The sequence below is a fragment of the Oryzias latipes genome, chromosome 10, assembly GCF_002234675.1.
Source record: "Oryzias latipes chromosome 10, ASM223467v1".
In the NCBI taxonomy this organism is placed as follows: domain Eukaryota; kingdom Metazoa; phylum Chordata; class Actinopteri; order Beloniformes; family Adrianichthyidae; genus Oryzias; species Oryzias latipes.
This window is the reverse complement of record NC_019868.2, coordinates 9,707,722-9,725,839: the sequence shown is the minus strand read 5'-3', so window position 1 is coordinate 9,725,839 and position 18,118 is coordinate 9,707,722. Positions and strand designations below refer to the sequence as shown.

The window sequence follows — 18,118 nt, the reverse complement described above, 5'->3', positions numbered from 1 at the left end:
ATGTTGCCAAGAAAACTTTATTTCAACACAAATAATAAAAACAGCCATTTAACAAACAGGCATCAGCAGTCAGTAAGCGGTTCTGGGGGGAATTCAACAGTCAGCTCTTCAAGGGTTTGTAGGAAGGCATCCAGCTCCAAGCTGTGATCTAAAAAGGAAAATGAAGAGGAGTTTATGAAGGCTTTCCTGCCAACAGGCACACTTTCCAACAATAACAGCCATAACAAGTGGCATTTGTTGGAAGTCACATGATTCAGTTAATGAGTAACCTACAGGTCTGATCATAGTTTGAACTGTTCAACACTAAAAGGATTAACAGGTAACAGGGAACAGCATTGTAGTTTAGGGGGAAAGCTTTCCTATTACGTTACAGTTTGGGATCATTCGACAAGAATCCAGTCTGTGTTTCCCCAAGGGCACTGAGGAGCCAAACAGGTTCTTTGCAACAGAGCTGAGTAAATGAAAATTCAAACTAGTTTATTTTGTATCCCCAAAAGAAAAGAGAAAAAAAACGAACATGTTGACTCCAAAGTTACTAGATCTGTGTACAAATGGTTTGAAGTTTTTTGTTTTAACAGTAAAGCAAACCTCAAAGTTAAAATATTTTCTGTCTAATTTTGAAAAACATGACACGATTACTTTTTCCTAGTATTTATTACTTATTTAAAGCACCATGTGGCGTTCTGTTGCATTTCCCTTTGTTGCAACAGAGTGATTTCCTCTGTAAGCTCCTGAAAATAGGAGATTTATCAGACGTATAAAGGAGAACCATACCTGGAAATCTGCACCCTTTTGCAGGTGAAGGGTCTGGGAGAGGCTGAATCTTTTCCAGGTCTTCCTCAAGAAGAGGCGAGGTAAAACAGGCCAATCCGGGTAGAGCCAGGCCACTGAAAGGAATGAAGTCCTCGGGTATGCTGTACTTCTCAAACTCTGAAAATATGAAGAAACTCAGGAATGGGTGAAAAATTTCCCAGACTGTGAATAAGCCCCTTTAAAACCAAAGAAGTCAGAAAAGACACAGCCACACATGGGAGCCGTTTAACACAGTGGACACTACCACAAGGCCACTGAGCCACTTCCAATTCTTTCACATCATTACATTTTGTTGCTTTTACTTGAACAACCACCACTCATGAGCAGAAAGACGCTGTGCCCGTTGATTATGCTCAGTGATAAGAGTGGATATTGTAAACATGGTGGCTATGAAATGATGTGACATTAGCAGTAAAGACTTTCAGATGGCATACAGCTGCAGCACGACCAGCGGAAATGTGGAACTACTAAACATCTTGGTTTAAAAAAAAAAAAAAAAAACCTCTTAAAAGCATAATTTGCCTGCAAACCAAACAAACATGACATTACCTAGAGGGTTGTAAGGAATAAAATTTTCCATTTTTGGGTATTCCTCCCCTTTGGCTTCAGAAGGATGCTCGACCTTGACTTCCTATTGAGAAGAAGGGCAATATGGACACACAGAAACAACAGAATAGCCTTTTGCTGAAATAAATCCATTTGTCATTAGTGTTTATTTTTACCTGTGGTTTTAAAACTTTTTTCTCTTGTGTACTCAAAGAAGGGGTTAAGATCTTTTTGTTCACCACCCCAAAAGCCTTACGCGCTGAATGGACAGGGGTATTTTTGACCAACATTGGAGACTTCAACTGTTTTTCTGGTTATAGAGAGCGAGAATAAAAAGGAGGATCATGCAGAGTTCCACAAAGATAATCTGAAACAGTTGAACATGTTTTTAATACCTGGAGCAGACAGAAGCCTCTGACGCATTTTCAGGGAAGAGGGACGGAGGCAAACATTCTCCTGTTCGGTGAAGATGACATTTGCCATCTTGGCTAAAAGGTAAAAAAAGAAAAACATTTGGTTTCAAAAAACTTTCAATTACTTTAAATGGGGTTTTATATACACAAATTCATAAAAATATAACTTAATTTATTGAAAGAAAAGGGGGAAAAAAAAGGTGCACTTTGAAATTCATAAGTAGACTAACAGAGTTGGCTATTCTCATTTTGTTTCCCCACAATTCAGGCATTTTGAGGTTCAATTACGGATTTATTTATTTTTTTTTTACATCAAAAAGGCTTTCTGCTAATTGGTGCTGATGTTTAGCATTAAGAAGAAGATTATGTATTGTCAGGCCCAAAACTAAACTAAGCTAAAGTAGACATTTTGTTTTCATCTAACAACTATGCAATTATTTACAAAATAATGGATACATTTCCCATTTGGAAAATGATTAAGTTCAGAATAATTTAGTTCAGACAACAAATATTTATTTACATTTACTGACAATAATGTAAACAGCAGAGATTTGTCCAATGCTACATTATTGTTAGCGGTTAACTTTGTTTGTCATGCAACGTTACGTACGGTTTAAAAATTATCGTTAGCAGTTTGTCGTGCAACGTACGGTTTAAAAAAAATTGCCCATTTACGTAAAATCTTGGAATGATAAACCAACGGTTACTTTCACGTCTATTTACCTTAGTGTTAGTAACCTCAAAGAACAATAGTTCTTGGTCTCAATCCGAAGGCTTTATCGTCTTTATCCTGCTTTTTGTTTTTTATCTAGCTACAACAGCTTCCGCACCTTTGTTTTTAAATCCGTTCACTTCATTCCATTGGTCGTTGTAGCCCTCGTGACTGTCGTTGGGCAGTGATTATGATTGGTCGTTGTACCCCACGTGACTGGCATGAATTAATTTCACCCGTGTCTCATTTCAAAGCGTTGTATGAACAGAATTGGGCATATTATCGAAAAAAAATAATCATTTAGTCAATACCAAACTAACAAAAATTGCCCATATTCATAAACTGGATAATTATTCATGCTAATTATTCCCCTTTTATTTTATTTTTTTATTGCTTGCTGACTTCCATTTACTAGCGTTCTATCGGACGAAACCATGTCTGCACCATCTTTCTTTATCTTATGTGTTTATTTTTCTATAAATAAATCCGTCTTAAAGATAAACTGCAGTTATATGTCTTTTTTTCCCTAGTACCTATTGTTGTAATCAAGACGCAAAAGCAAAGCTACGTGTTCTCTACATGATTAACTCCGTAGATTCAATGGTACATTCCAAACAGGCCATCTTTCTGAGGAACGTTAACTGTTCAGCAGGGCTGCTGAAAGAGGACAGTTGAGGGAGAGCTAACAGAAAGCATCATGGCTTCGACCGAGATAGCAAGGCAAGCTGTAAGTCTTCTGTTTTACTTTTAAACGCATCCATCAGCCTAAATATGAATTAGTTTTACGTTTAATGTGCGTCAAGGATATGTTAGATGGAATTAGGTGTTAATAAGGAACTCCCCGCATTTTTTGTGCCTTTCAGAAATTCGCGGCATCATAGCTAAACCAGTGTAATGTCACTGTATTGACCAAAACACCCCAAATATGCTTTGGATATTCATTTAGAGCTGTGCCTTTGTAAAATTGTAGATAGGAGTACCTGGTCTTAGCTTTTGTATTGTATTCTTAATCGAGAACAACGCCTTTATCTCCATGCTGGTTACAGCTAGCTTAATTATCTCATTAACGAAACTGCGCCTGGTAGAATTATTAGTTTTTCATTGCCGTCGTAACAAAAATGTCGTATATTTAAAAGGTTTAATCAATACAAATCCCCCCGTAGGCCATTCATTCTGAACGCCCCCATTTCAGCTCAGCTTCAGTGTTCATTTCCGTTCTGTTCTGTCATGTAAATCCCGTTAACTTTCAACGGGCGTTGTCTAAAAGTAAACAATATTTCTTGGTTACTATTACTTAGTAGTAATGCATATAAACAAGCGGTTTTAAAGCTATGCTAGGACAAAGTGTGCTGCTCTTTTTTTTAAGGGAGAAAGGAAACCACTTAGTCCAGAGGGAGTGCTTAGAATAGCAAGGTTGTCCAGTTTTATATCCCTTTGTGGCTCCAATGAATGAAGCAGATTATGTTGAGAGAAGATGCCTGCGATTTATAAAGTGTTTAGTCTCTCATTTCCTTCACACCTTCAGCTATTTGACCCCAATTCAGCCCCTTTAAAACAATCTGCCGCTTCCAAGTACCACCAGCTTGCACAGTTATTTTAAAATGACTTCTCAGAGTTTTTCTTTTCCCTCCTTTAAAGCCATCACCGTATTGGACAACACTGTGTTATGTTCAGCCACATAATGGCTGCTTGTGTTCATTTTAGCTTGTGGAGAGCTCTTGCTTTTGGCATGCAATGTACATTCTTTGCTTTTCCTGAATGCAGACATTGGCTCTCAATGTGAGACTCTCGAGCAATCTGCCAGCTACCCTCCCAAATATGCAACAACAGTGCTTTATAGCTTTGTCTTCCGAGCTATTCTGGTCCAGAAAGCAGAGCGCATAGAGGTGCAATCAGCCTAAAACCAATAGTTCACATGATGCACAGCAGACTAAACGGTTTCAACTATTTGCTCCTGTAAGGGAATCTACAAGTGGTTGAAAAATGTTTGTGTTGTGTAATTTAAATGTTGCTTTGAGTCAAATTTAACTTCCAATGTGATTTTTAGGCCTTTTTGCACTTTTATTTTAACTTATAGATAAAATCCTCACATCAGTGCAACCATTCTACAATTAAAATTCAAAGTTTTTAGTATAAAACTAAATAATTCTTTCTGAATAAATTAAACACATTTTAAACGTTTGGAAGGCAGTAATGCCTGCAAATTGACATCACGATTTACCATTTAGTTCCTCAGCAGCCAATAACGCTTTATATCCTGACGTTTTAAAGTCTACATCCTCTGGTTTTCTTACTATTGCTTTAGGTTTCTGTCAACTCAAAGTGCTAAGTTTATGGCAGATATATATATATATTTTTAAAGTTTTGCTAAAAATAAAAATCTAATTATGTAGAGGAACAGTTTTAATCTCCAAATAATTATTCACTCCTGCTTTCTGCTCATAGATTTGACATGAAACCAACACTAGTCCATATATGTACAATGTGGTTTTGTTTAGCCTCAACTAACGGAAGAAAGCTGCTCAGAAAACAGGAAGTGAATGAGACCTCACCTGCATAGTCTCACATTCTAGCATAAGCAGATATGGTGGAGGACGAGGTAACATGGCTGTCTTTCTATGGTTCTGTACTGTAGCATTGAAAATTTGCATGTTGAGAACTGTGAGGAACTCTTGAAGACAAAGAAGGAAAAGCAAAGCCTGTGCTTGATGTCGTTCTTTCCTTTCAGGGTGAAGGCGCTCGTGCTGTGCCTCTGTCCGGCCATGTTGGCTTTGACAGTATGCCTGACCAGCTGGTCAACAAGTCTGTCAATCACGGCTTCTGCTTCAACATTCTGTGTGTTGGTGAGTATGTGTTTATCTTATATCTTTGGGTTAACAAATGCTTTCTTGTCTCTTTAAAGTTGAAATATGTAAAATACGCCTGAAAAGACCGGGCTCCATTTTTGACAGTCACACTGAGTCTGCTGGCTTTGACATTTTACATTTAGGTACATTTCACCTTTTTAAGAATAAAATAATAAATGGATATTTATTTAAACTTAATTGTTATTGTGAATCAAAGAAAGCTGATTCGCCGTTTCAACCCCTGACGGGATGTGGCAAAAGGTGAACTACTAATGGATTTGATGTTTTGGGGGTGATACTCAGATCTATGTATTAGCATTTGCGAGAATGTTTGGTTTGGAGATGGGGGGACCTAAAATGCTGTGAGTCGTCAAATGAAGACCTCTTGTGTTTTAAGGTGAGACCGGTTTGGGCAAATCCACCCTCATGGACACACTGTTCAACACCAAGTTTGAGGGGGAGCCGACCCAGCACAATCAGCCGGGAGTCACCCTGAAGTCCAACACCTACGAACTTCAGGAAAGCAACGTGCGCCTTAAACTCACTATGGTCAATACTGTGGGTTTTGGAGACCAGATAAATAAAGAAGACAGGTAAAGCAGACCTTTGTGTCTTTTGTTAGCCAAAATTTAAATTGTTGCTAAAATAGCTTTTGAAGGCTTGAAGCATTTGCAATTTTGACCTGACCTGTATTCTCTTAAAAAAATAGAAACCTGATTGAGGGGATAATCCTCCTGGTATTAGAAGTTGGTGTTTTGTGAGCTTGCTTGTAGTTGTTGAAAGTGTCCACCGGGTTTTTATTACGATGCTTACTCCAGAGAGCAGTTGTAAACTCTGTTTTGGGGTAGGGAAGTCCAATCATACAAATGTTTCTGGTAATTGTGTTCACTAAATTAACCTTAGAGGTTTAAAGGTCAGTTTTTACAGGATAAAAACCATAACGTTTGACTGATTATGACGATTTCTCTGGTAAAAAAAAATGAACTAAACGACTTGATGTTATAGAAACCTTGCAGTATTTAAGGTTACAAATAGCAATTCCTTATGTAGTTTTTGATTTAAGTGTTTTTTGGGAGTTAAATGAGGCTTTTTGCATAGTTTTTAGTGAACGTTACTGTTCTACCATAAGCCATGATGTGGTTTACTGGAGGGATGAAACGGGGGAGAACAGGAAATACTAAAACCAGTTTCCTGTCTCTTTTCTTGTTCAGTTACAAGTCCATTGTGGAGTTCATCGATGCACAGTTTGAAGCATATCTTCAGGAGGAACTCAAAATCAAGCGCACACTTCACAGTTACCACGACACCCGCATCCACGCATGCCTGTACTTCATCGCACCAACTGGACACTCACTCAAGTCCCTGGACTTGGTGACCATGAAGAAGCTTGACAGCAAGGTCAGGTTTGTTTTATCAATCACAAATCTGTGTTATGCTATGTTCACACTGGACTCGGTGACATGCGTTCAAGTGACCAATTCCAATTAAAACAGCTTCCACATTTAAAACTCCTGCATTCACGGGTAGCTATGCAAGTTTTTAAGTCAGTTTTCAGGCTCTAGATACCAAAGGCGTGGCAATTGAATGCGTGTTCAAAGTTAAAACAGTTAATCTTTGACCAATCAGGAGCTCGAGTTTGGTAGTGATGAATTGATGGCGTCCTTCTTAATTGATGGAAGGACTAACCATGTCATGTGGTAAAAGTCTTCTGGGCGTTGGACACATTTGTTTACTGCATACCTATTGAAATGCTCTGTTTGTGACTTCTGCCTCAGTTGTGTGTGCTCCTTCCTCTGGGGCTGATTTACATGATCCTCTTTGATTTGCTATAAAGGGATCAGTCAGTGTTTGCCAGAGAAACTGAGCCCTTCATGCAGTCTGATCCAGACCAGAGCTTCCTCTGTTTAGAAAATCAAGCAGGGCGGTGTTTAAATACTGCTTTTGTTGGGGAGGGTTAGGGATATCCCTGAGCAAGACACTTGGTCCCCTAACAATGCACTGATACTTCAAAATTATTTAGACTTATAAAGACATTTAGTATGAATAATTTGAGAATAACTTTCCTGTTTGTTTCTACTTCAAATTTATACAATCGTTTCTGTTTGAAGAACATTTAAAGCAGTTTTTTTTGTCTTTTTACCCAACTCTGTGTTGGCAACTTGTTGTTGAAGAAAATTTGAAGGTAAAGAAGTGGTTGTTTTAGTCCATTTTATGCCAAGTGGTTTCTTTAAATGAGCTGCTACTCCAGAGTGCTTTGATTTATAATGTGTTTCCAACATAACATTTATTTTTCCAAAACACTTCTATTGCAATCTAAATTAGGAGCACCATCAGGAGCCTTTTAAGAGACGGCTTGAATCTGGTCTATATTTAGATGGTGAGGAAGCTAAACTACTCAGATATGCAGCAGAATGTCTTATGGATGAACCTTTAAAGTTCATTTTCTCTGAAGAACCAAAACCCTGCGACTCAATTTTTAGATACCGGTACACTCCTGAAACGCGTCTGCCTCGTATGTCTGTCCCACTTCAGGTCTCTCTTCTTCACTGCAGGTCAATATTATCCCAATCATTGCAAAATCAGATGCCATCTCCAAGAGCGAACTGGCCAAGTTCAAGATCAAAATCACCAGTGAGCTGGTCAGCAATGGCGTCCAGATCTACCAGTTCCCTACGGATGATGAGTCTGTGGCAGAGATCAACTCCACCATGAATGTAGGACTCTCTTCTTTGTAGTTTACTCTGTCTTTACAAGAGATTGGCTGCTTTTGTGTTTTATCATGTTCTTGTGGCAATTTTCTGATGATGGAGGGCACACATAAAAAGAAAGAATTAAGATGCACCGTTTTTTAGATGCATCAGAATACATTTACAAGAGATCCATGTACGTCTTCAATACTTAAAAACTAGCTCTATTACTGCTCGCCTGTTTTTGCACTGGTAATGTTAGCGTGGGAAATAGGAGCGGGGTTGGTCCTAAATTCAGAGGTGAATGTCTGATGAACTACTGCAGCTCTGGAGAAATTATGTCCTAGAAAACGACACACATTATTTTTATTTTTGGCTTAATCATAAAATAATAATAATACATTACCTTTGGTATACTAAAGAACACATTTTTTTTTATTAAATATGAGTTATTTTTGCATCTAATTTTCCTACCCAGAAGTAAAGCAACTCGGTCTCTGAGGCCCCGCCTTTGCTCCGAATGGGTGCCGCCCATTTCATGACGTCATCCTAGAGCCAGCCTCAGGAGCGTGTTTGCATCTCGTCCACAAAAACAAACAACATCCGAACTTCTGCAAAGAGGGATGTGGATATTCTGCATAAAAAATGAAAACGTTTTTGCTGATCACCGCTAGCTCCATTGAGAAAGTGTGTGTGTATGTTAGCCTGGGGGGGGTGCTAACAGCACAGGCTCTTCCTGGATGGGGCTGTTCCTCACTGGTCTATGTCACAATGTGAGGACCCGTTTGTTTTTGTGGATTGGGAGGGGCTGGTGCTCAGAGAGCAGGGATACTCAGAAATGAATGGATCAAAATACCGCTTTGGGGTTGTTTTTAGTGAGGAATGACCATTATAATACACTAAAAGTTGATTTTGCATGATATGGGTCCTTTTGAAAGAAAAAGATGATTGGAGTGGGACTTTAAGATGGTTAAGGGATGAAGCCCAAAGTTTTTCTTCAATTTCTTATCAAAGCACCTGGTCGTTTAAATCAGAACGGCTCGTTTTCACTTCTCAGACAGTTTGGAAGCCACAGAATACTACAGGAAAGAGCCCGTCTTCTCTAAACATGTGAACCACAGCTTTTTTTTGTGCTCATTATTAACCCTCATCTTTAGATGTAGCTGATTGTGTTTAACTTCCTCCTCTCTGGTTTTCCTGTTCATTAAATTCAAACCAGTAAAACATTTATTTATTTAAAAAAACTTCCAAAGTTGAGGGGTGTCTGTTGCCTGCTCTTTTCATTGAGTGTGTTTCAGGAGAATCTCCAGCTGTACTTTTCACCGTGCTTTACCCTCTGCTTTCCAGAGCCATTTGCCCTTCGCCGTGGTGGGGAGCACAGAGGAAGTGAAGATTGGGAATAAAATGGTGAAAGCTCGGCAGTACCCCTGGGGGACAGTGCAGGGTAAGCCTGGGTTACATCCTGTACAGGAAATGAAGCACGCTCCCTCATGACAAAGCTGTTGCAGCAGCTACTCCCTCTCTTTGTTGGTTGAGCTCGGCTCTAGCAGCTGCTGTAAAATACATGACTGTTATGTAACCTCACTTAGTTTAAGGACAGTTGCACTCTGCACAGGAGAAGCAGCAACTTGCTTTGTTGTGTTTACATTTAAAATAACAGGGTTGAAAATGGGGCCATATTTGTTTGTTTTCTGTTATGCATTTTGCATGTTTTAAGGATATATGTTCAGGCTTGATGGCGTGTCGTGTAGAAAAATTTAAAACTAGTAATGGCATAAAATGCCAACCTTTATCCAGATCCGGTTTTTGTGATTCATTTTATTTATTATGATCAGATAGTGTAAAGCTTTTGCTAGTTACTTTAAAAGTCTACATTGTTTTCCACAATATAAAGGTGAAAGGAATCTAAGGGGAAAATAAGTCAAAATTGGGGAATCTTCACTTGTAGCATTTTTGAATCTTTAGAAACAGCTACTACAACTTCAGTTTTTCTCAGTTTCCTTTGCAGCTCTGACATACAAAGGATTCAGGTTTGAAGACATGAGGCAGGAAGTCCTGCTGCTCCTCTGATGTTGGTTATCTTGTCTTAGGTTTTTCCTCATTTTGTTGTTAATATGAAAAGCATTTCCTCTTTGTTTCACCTCCGTTCTGCTACATTTTCTTCACTTACTGATAGATGTTGTTCTTGCATATCTGGACAGATATGATCTCCATAATAACCTGCCTAATTTTGCAGTTTTAAACATTTAGTGGCATTTTTCTGTTGGAGGACTTATATTTATGAAACTAAGCTTAAAATTGCATTTCTGAGTATTTCTGTATTTTAATTGTTGTGAATCAGGAGCAAACGAAAAAACATTCTGTTGGCAAAAGCTTCTTTGTGACGTGCAAAATGTAGTGGGCAGGCCACAAGCTCTCCGCTCTGCTCCACTTCACGACGGGTAGTGGAAGGGGGGCGGAGCTGTTTCGCGCCAATAATTCCAAAGTGAATTTCTGATGAACTACTGCAGCTCTGCAGAAACTATGTCTAGAAATTGACACAGGTTTTTTTTAATGCTGGCTTAAAAGGGCACAATCATAATTAAAAGACTGGAAACGCTTTTAAGATAGATCAAAAAATGATCAGAGTGGGACTTTATTGTATTAATTTGGTGATAATGATTTTGATGTGCTCTGACCACAAAAAAAGTCATTAAAAGCAATCTTTTTTTAACATAAAAGTTTCTTTTATTTTCTTTAAATGAACAAAAGTCATCTTGGATAGGGCTGTCCCTTCTCATTTGAACAAACTTTTGACCTACAACAGTAAAAGGTGTCCATAAACTTTGGAATATACTGTGTGTACCTTCTAATTTCAACAAAAAGCGTTTCTTAATATTTAGGATTTCCATTGATTACTTTAGAGAAAGTTGCAAAGTAATGAAAAACTGCTCAAACTCTTTGACCCACTTCTGGGTTTGGTGTGTTGATTTTTATTCATTTAAATGTGGGATTTAACTTTTAAAGCCTGAATTGATGTCTAAGTCTTATCGACCTCATCAAGACTCTGTTTCCCCTCCTGTTTACAGAAATATGATCATCCTAAAACTACAGATTCTTTTTTTGTTTTGAATGAAATCTTTGTTTTGCTTCAGCTGAGGTCAGTCCAAACTTGTGACGTGCTCACATGATCCCACATGAATCCCGGTTTCCAATAATAGAATTAGAGAAAAACCACAAACAAAACATAAACACTCCTGGGCTGTGTACGATAGAATTTGAAGGGAAAGCTCTTTTCCATTTATTTTGACATATTGTCTGTCCTGTTTGTGTCTGTCATAGTTGCAGGGGTATGTTTTAGTAAAACAGGCTCGTGCTTTTCTCCTCTGTCTTGCAGTGGAAAATGAAAATCACTGTGATTTTGTGAAACTCAGAGAAATGCTCATCAGGGTCAACATGGAGGACCTGAGAGAACAAACCCACACACGGCATTATGAGCTCTATCGCCGCTGCAAACTCGAAGAGATGGGCTTTAAGGACACGGACCCTGACAGCAAGCCCTTCAGGTAGTACAGTCACTCACCTTTCTTGTGCTGCTATCAGGGATTTTCTTTCTGTCTTATCATTTCTCTTTCATTGTGTTAGTCTGCAAGAAACGTATGAAGCAAAACGGAACGAGTTCATGGGAGAACTGCAGAAGAAAGAAGAAGAAATGAGACAGATGTTCGTCCAGAGAGTTAAAGAGAAAGAAGCCGAGCTCAAAGAAGCAGAGAAGGAGGTACCCGCCATTCTCACCTCTGGTTCTCTTTACTCACATCAACTGCAATACACATGTAAATATTATCAGCTCTAAACCGGTTCACGACAAAGTGCTGTTTCCTTTCAATGCTGCATAGCTGCACGAGAAGTTTGACCGTCTGAAGAAGCTTCACCAGGACGAGAAAAAGAAGCTGGAGGAGAAGAAGAAGGCCCTGGATGATGAAGTCAACACGTTCAAACAGAAAAAGACTGCAGCCGAGCTTTTGCTGAACCAAGCCCAGCAGGCAGGGGGCTCCACTACGCTCAAGAGGGATAAAGAGAGGAAAAAGTAAGTATTGCACTTTGACCCTCACTTCCCCAGGTGCAGGAGATCCCATTAATCCTCATGAAGCTTTAGAACCAAGTTGTTCTGGACCAAAAAGAACAGAAAGGAGATGATCAAAATCCAAACAATAGCAAAAGAATTCATTGATTCCTCTCAGTTAACGTTAACAATTGGAAATGTATGAAGTCCTATAAAAAGTCTTTATCTAAATGTTTTCTTTACTCAGCTCCTATTACTGGTCCCGGCCTTCAATACCATGCCGACATACTTAAAACTATTCATAGCTCATTATCAAACTTAGAATAAGTGAAGCCCAAGGCGGTGCAGTCTGAAAATGAGGAAAAATCACTAATCAAGATATTGATTCTATAACAGAGTAGCAGGAGAAATGTAACTCCTTTCACTACCATCTAATGATGGTTTGCTAACAGATTTTCTCCCCAATACTACCTGTGATTAACAGGTGTATGAAGCTGTTTCTCATAACTTGCCTCAAGCGTGTTCAGCTGCTGTCTGCACTACTTTTGACCATGGCTACGTTCACACTGCAGGCTGAAATGACCCAATTCTGATTTTTTTGCCCCTATGCAACCTGTATATGACGTTTTAAAATGTGACCCAGGCCACTTGGGTATGTGGTCCTGAATCCGATACGTATCCGATCTTTTCAAATGCGACCGCTGTCTGACCGGCCAGACCACATGTATCCGACCCGTACGTCACTGATACGCTACAAACGTCATAATTCTGCAAGAACATAAACATCAACCATGGCGGACGATGCATCAGAGACCAGTCAGTGGAAGGGAAGCTTGGTCACCGATTGTATTAATATTTGGGGTGACAGCTCCATTCAGGCCAAACTCCAGGGCTCTTATCGCAACCGGGCGGTTTTTGAAAATATTTCCAGTGAAATGGCAGAGCGTGGTGTTGAACCTTTCCCGCGATGACTTTTTTTTTCCTCCTTTTCCGACCGTGGTCAGAAGTGCGGGGGACCAAAGGCGGATCCTCCCTCCGGGATTCACTTAGATTCTCCAGAACGCGTTAATAAAGAATCAATAGCATTTATTCCGGGGGAAGCCTTCTTATAGTACCGTTCTCCTTCCTCCCTAACACACAACATGAATGCGCGCCCCCACTGCCCCTCTCACTCCCTACCTCGCTGCACGCGCTCTCTCTTACACACACGCGCGCGTGCGGCCCCAGCACATTCACATCCCCATTCCACAACAGTGGGTACAGACGATCCTGGCTCCAATGCCTTCTTAAAATGAGAAGATTGTAATTATGCTGGCTCCTTTGTGAAAGTAAATTTAATAATGCAAAAAGTGCTCCGCTGTTGAAAACACTGTTGTTGACATCCATTGCTAACGTTAGCTACTTCCGCAAACAACAAGTGACGTCGTTCACCGTTGAGTACTCTTCTGCGCATGCGGGTCACTTCTGGGTAATTTCACGTTCACACAGGAGATCTCAAAAATCCGCATTTAATTGGAAATGTGAACGGCCTTGCAAAAAAATCAGAATTTTTCAAAAAATCGGAATTGAGCATTAAGCCCTGGAGTGTGAACGTAGTCCATGTCGTTCCTTTTATGTTGAATCTCACCCTCTGGTTCTGTGTTAAAGCCAATGTGCCTTTAATAAGAAAAAGGAAGTCAACATTTGCACTGGGAGGGCCTTTGTGCTTCACTTCCTCCATTTTTCCTCCAAATTCACTTTTTTGTTCTATGCCCTCGGCTAGTTCTTTCTTCCTTCAACCGATGCAAGTTGATTTCTCTAGTAAATTAACCTGGAGGGGTGTTAACTGAGTAATGCTGGGGTTGACCTCGTATGCACACATGTATGAACCCTCAGGCAAATGTCCTGCTCTTTGTTTTTTTTCTGTTCCCAGAATGCAGCTGTTTGCTGCTGCTTGTTTGGCATGTGTGTGTCATTCCAGTGCATGTTTCATCATTTTAGTAACCCCCCCCCCCCTATACTTCCCCCACATTGGCTGCATGTTGCATGAGGCACACAGTTTAGTAACATTCAGTTTTGATTAATACCAAAAGGAAAAATCATTACCTGCATTGGTTTAACCCTTTAACACCGGAGATGTCACCAAAATGAACACCCACTTTTTGACATACTGTCAATCATCACCTGTCAACACAATCGACGTGAATCAGCTGATTCTGACACCTTTAAGATGCTTTGTGAACTATGGAAAAACTATGGACTCTCACTTATTTATGTCTGCATTTTGGCACAGCCATTTGTTTGATCTGTGGGCAGATAGAAAACTTGACCAAATATGTGTTTGTTGAAATGTCAACCAGCAGACAGGCTCCCTGTTTGATCCACTGTTGCCTCTTCAAATCCACAATGAGCTCCATTTATGTGGTCATCCTTCCTGACTCCACCCCCTCGCATTACAAAGAGCCATTCAGGCCTGAATCATCCCAGCAGAGGAGCAAACAGCCTGAGGACACACATCTCTGTTTGAAGAGACGGCATGTGTTGTTGCTCGCTTAGACATATGAAGAACAACACCACCCATCCTTTTGAGTGAAAACAAAAGACCAAAGAGCAGAGCGATGTGTGTCCCGCTGTTTGAAACATCAATGCTGCTGAGATTAAGAGGATTTTTGAGCTCATTAGGGGGGGGGGGTATACTATAGAATTAGATTAAAATATGGTTGTTTTATGTAGACGCACAAACCCCCTCAAAAGCATGTTGTTTTTTGTGAATGCGCCTCATGTTTAAGTGCCGTCACTGATGTATAACTGTTTGAAAAAGACAATAACAATGCTTCTTTCTTATTTCCAGCTAAGGATCCCTGTTAAAAGCCTGCTCCCTTATGGCCACCCTGCTGTGAATGAGCCCCCCCTTCCCATCATTCCCCACAGTTCTCCTCCCTCACATCACCCTCCACCCCTTCACCCCCCCCCCCCACCCTCTCCTGTGGAAGATGCTGGGCATTGCTATTTGTTTGTGTTTGCCATCACCCCCCTCCCCCCTCCATGAATGATGCTTATGCAGGTTGTCGTTCAAGCATTCATTCATTTAGCTTTTGATGTTTTTTATGCAAAGTTAAGAAGTGCATTCCTTTTTTACGTGTCCTATTCAGCCATTCTTTGCATGACTCGGATTGATTAAAGTATTAACAAACATGACTACTGGTGTGACAGGCAGACGTGTGTCGAGGCTAAAGAGAAACGGCAACCAGAGCGGCTCATTTATTCTGGCTTTAAAGGCATGTTAATCCCTCTATAAAAAATCTATGTGGAAAACTGAGAACCTGGTTTTAACCTCTTAGCTCCCAGGAATTAGACATCTGCAAAAACAAAAAGATTTCTTTATTTCTTTGAATTCTGCTCCCAGTATCAGCTCTGCTTCCCTTTAGCCTGGTGCATGAGTTCATATGAGCCCAGTCTTCTCTCATACCTCATTCATTGGCGTGTGTTATGTGCATACTTGTATTAGCTTCCACATTTGCACTTTGTTTTATTCCCAAATGTGATGTATTGTTTTTTTTTAATATAGTGTTTTCAGTGCAATTGAAACTTCTTTTTTTGTACCTATTGTGAAGGCACATTTTAAAGGCAAGTCAACATCCTGTCTGTTTTCCTGCAGGGACCGCTGATGTTTATGTCAACATTGCGTAACAAAAAAAAAATTCTTTTAAGAAAATAAAGACCAGTTTGTCACCAAATGAAGCAGCTGTGGCTATAATCATTGTGTACGACAGCAATAAACTAGTGGAGACTTGATGAACGAAGCATTTCCCTCTGTGATGAACAAAGATGTCAGTAAGCAATGTGTTGGCTCACATTGAGGGTTTTGGTCATCTTGTTCTTCTTCAGCCAATTTTGAATCCTTCGATGGGTTTTCATCAGACGTACACTGACAGTGGCTATGCTTTGTTTTTCCTGCTCTACAGGTCATAGTTGATGCTAAACTACTGCGTTTATTTCATTTGTGATTCTCAACTTCTCAATTAGATTCTTATTTTACATGATGACTAAAATTGCCTTTCCGAAACATGCTAGTGATTTAAACTGAACAAAAGTAGAACTTTAATTCTTAGTTCCTACTTTTAAACTTTTTCCCCCTAAAATACAAATGAACTTGATAAATCAGTGTGGGATTTATTTGAATAAAGTTGTATTTGATATTTGTTAAAATCCAGCCTTCCTTTAGTCGTTTTAACCGGCCAGAAATAAGTGTGTGCATCAAAGGTTCAGCCCCGCCAGAGGCGTCTGGTCCCCGCTCTGAGCTCACTGCTCTGTGTGGTTTCCTTTGCAGTAATCCCTGGCTCTGCACTGAGTAGGTCCTCAGAACTCCAGCTTTGCTTTCTGGGTACACTGATACCCCCAATGTGACCGGAGGCTTTGGGGACCCCGCCCTTCAGTGTGTCTTCTGTCGTGTGTGTTTACTTGGATTAATCCTGATCTTTCACACCTTTCTTTTTTTCACTTTAGCTGTGCCTTAGAGGAAGTTTGTACTTTTTAGCCAGGGTTGGACAATCATTTTAATTATATGAACTAAAATATTTTAACCTTTGATTTTATTTTTTTTAATTCAACTTTCAGGAAGTAATGGTGTTTCATGTTATTTATCCACATTTTAATATTGTCATTCAGACTCACTTGTATATCTGCTCTGTTAGTATCTGCTCTCCTCTCTAACAGGCTGCTGTTTCTCTCTCTCTCTCTCTCTCTCTTCAGCTTCTTTTAATCTGTCTTGACCACCTGAAGAGGGGGATTGCCGCTTCAGCGAGAACTGAGCTCCCTTTACCTCTTCCTGACTTTTCTTGCCGTTTCAACCTTCTATTCTTGTTGTTACATCCGCATTCTTTACATTTTTTTTTCTTTTTTTGGTGAATGATGGCCTTATGTGGACTCTCATGGTATTTCTGACCACTTAACGAAGCTCTAAACTCAGGCAGGTTGGGAACCAGACACAGTTTGCATCTGTTATCATGTCTTAATGTATATAGTGAGAATAATAGGAATGAGATGAGGGAGGGCATCTATTTTAGTCTGTGATTCAACAAAACCTGCTACTGTGCACTATGCAGGCATCGGTTCAAATGATTCCAAATGCAAAATGGGTGTAAAAGAACAAAAAGAAAACAAGCTAAAGGTTTGCTATTGAATAAATTGAGGACTGACGCCCCTCAATGCACCGTGTTCCCAGATTCACTCTTTTTTCTTTTATAAAATTCAAGTTTATTTTTAAAACTTCAATCTAATTTTCATTCTCTGAGCACCAAAATAAAATTCGTCACTTAAGAACCAAAGCAACCTTTGTGGTTCCCATGTTTACACGTCACTGTTAAATACCATGGAGGTCACATGATATGGCCTTTTCTACAACACTTCGTGCTTTAACACTTCACCAGCCTATTCTATATACATTTGTTTTTTAGTTTGTTTTTTTTTGCATGCAAATCTTTTTTTATTTTTTACTTGTTAGCATATTACTGTGCTGTTTGCCCTGCTTTAATTTTATTTCCAGAACTACAATTTGTTCCTTTTCATTGATGTTTCTCCCCTCAACATGGTGCATATTATTCATGTATATTTGCTCAGTCCCATAATTTAAGCTCCCATTTTGCCAAATGTTAGTATAAAATGAAGTTCAACTGAATTCCAGAGAAAAGTATTCAAAAATACTTGTGCATTTATATAATTTATAAGGATATATTTTGTGTATTGAAGTGGAGATTTGTTGTTTATTACCTATGATCTTTGGATGTGATGCTGGGTGTAAATCAACATTTTTGGTGTCAGGATTTGCCAGACATTTTCTGTTTTTAAGTATCAGTCATCACCTTCTTGTAGTCTAAACCTTTTACCACATTACAAGACTAATCAATACCTGTCCTTAGTTTAATACCCATGGTGTACATTTTGGATAATAAAAAAATAGACCCCAAAATGTGGCTTTACTCTCTTCTTTGGACAACACGATAAGCTATTTTTATAATGTCTGTTCATCTATTTTGCCCTAGATCTTTGTCTTTTATAAATGTCATTGTCCTTTTTATGAT

At 39.4% G+C, this 18,118-nt stretch overlaps 2 protein-coding genes across 5 annotated transcripts; one reads left to right on the top strand and one right to left on the bottom strand.

Annotated features, from left to right (window-relative positions):
* Position 1: 1 nt before the first annotated feature.
* Positions 2 to 2,665, bottom strand: pttg1 (pituitary tumor-transforming 1). Of its 2 annotated transcripts, none has more exons than XM_020706436.2 (6): positions 2,603 to 2,665; positions 1,755 to 1,847; positions 1,536 to 1,669; positions 1,363 to 1,444; positions 775 to 930; positions 2 to 148 (listed from the first exon to the last, which is right to left on the bottom strand). In XM_020706436.2, exons 2-6 carry the CDS (start codon positions 1,840 to 1,842, stop codon positions 63 to 65), a joined length of 546 nt encoding a protein of 181 aa, XP_020562095.1. In that variant the 5' UTR covers positions 1,843 to 1,847; positions 2,603 to 2,665; the 3' UTR covers positions 2 to 62. The 2 variants fall into 2 exon arrangements, with proteins under 2 accessions (XP_020562095.1, XP_004073125.1); XM_004073077.3 differs by having other exon boundaries at positions 2,496 to 2,643.
* Positions 2,666 to 3,081: 416 nt separating this feature from the next.
* On the top strand, positions 3,082 to 18,006 carry sept6 (septin 6). 3 transcript variants are annotated; one of them, XM_011479917.3, is made up of 10 exons: positions 3,082 to 3,211; positions 5,213 to 5,327; positions 5,728 to 5,923; positions 6,542 to 6,728; positions 7,883 to 8,044; positions 9,365 to 9,461; positions 11,394 to 11,562; positions 11,642 to 11,774; positions 11,893 to 12,083; positions 16,369 to 16,393. In XM_011479917.3, the coding sequence occupies exons 1-10, from the start codon at positions 3,182 to 3,184 to the stop codon at positions 16,391 to 16,393; spliced, it is 1,305 nt and encodes a 434-aa protein (XP_011478219.1). In that variant the 5' UTR covers positions 3,082 to 3,181. The 3 variants fall into 3 exon arrangements, with proteins under 3 accessions (XP_011478219.1, XP_004073124.1, XP_023814774.1); XM_004073076.3 differs by lacking the exon at positions 16,369 to 16,393 and adding an exon at positions 16,791 to 18,006 and having other exon boundaries at positions 3,182 to 3,211; XM_023959006.1 differs by lacking the exon at positions 16,369 to 16,393 and adding an exon at positions 14,890 to 15,779 and having other exon boundaries at positions 3,182 to 3,211.
* Positions 18,007 to 18,118: the final 112 nt, after the last annotated feature.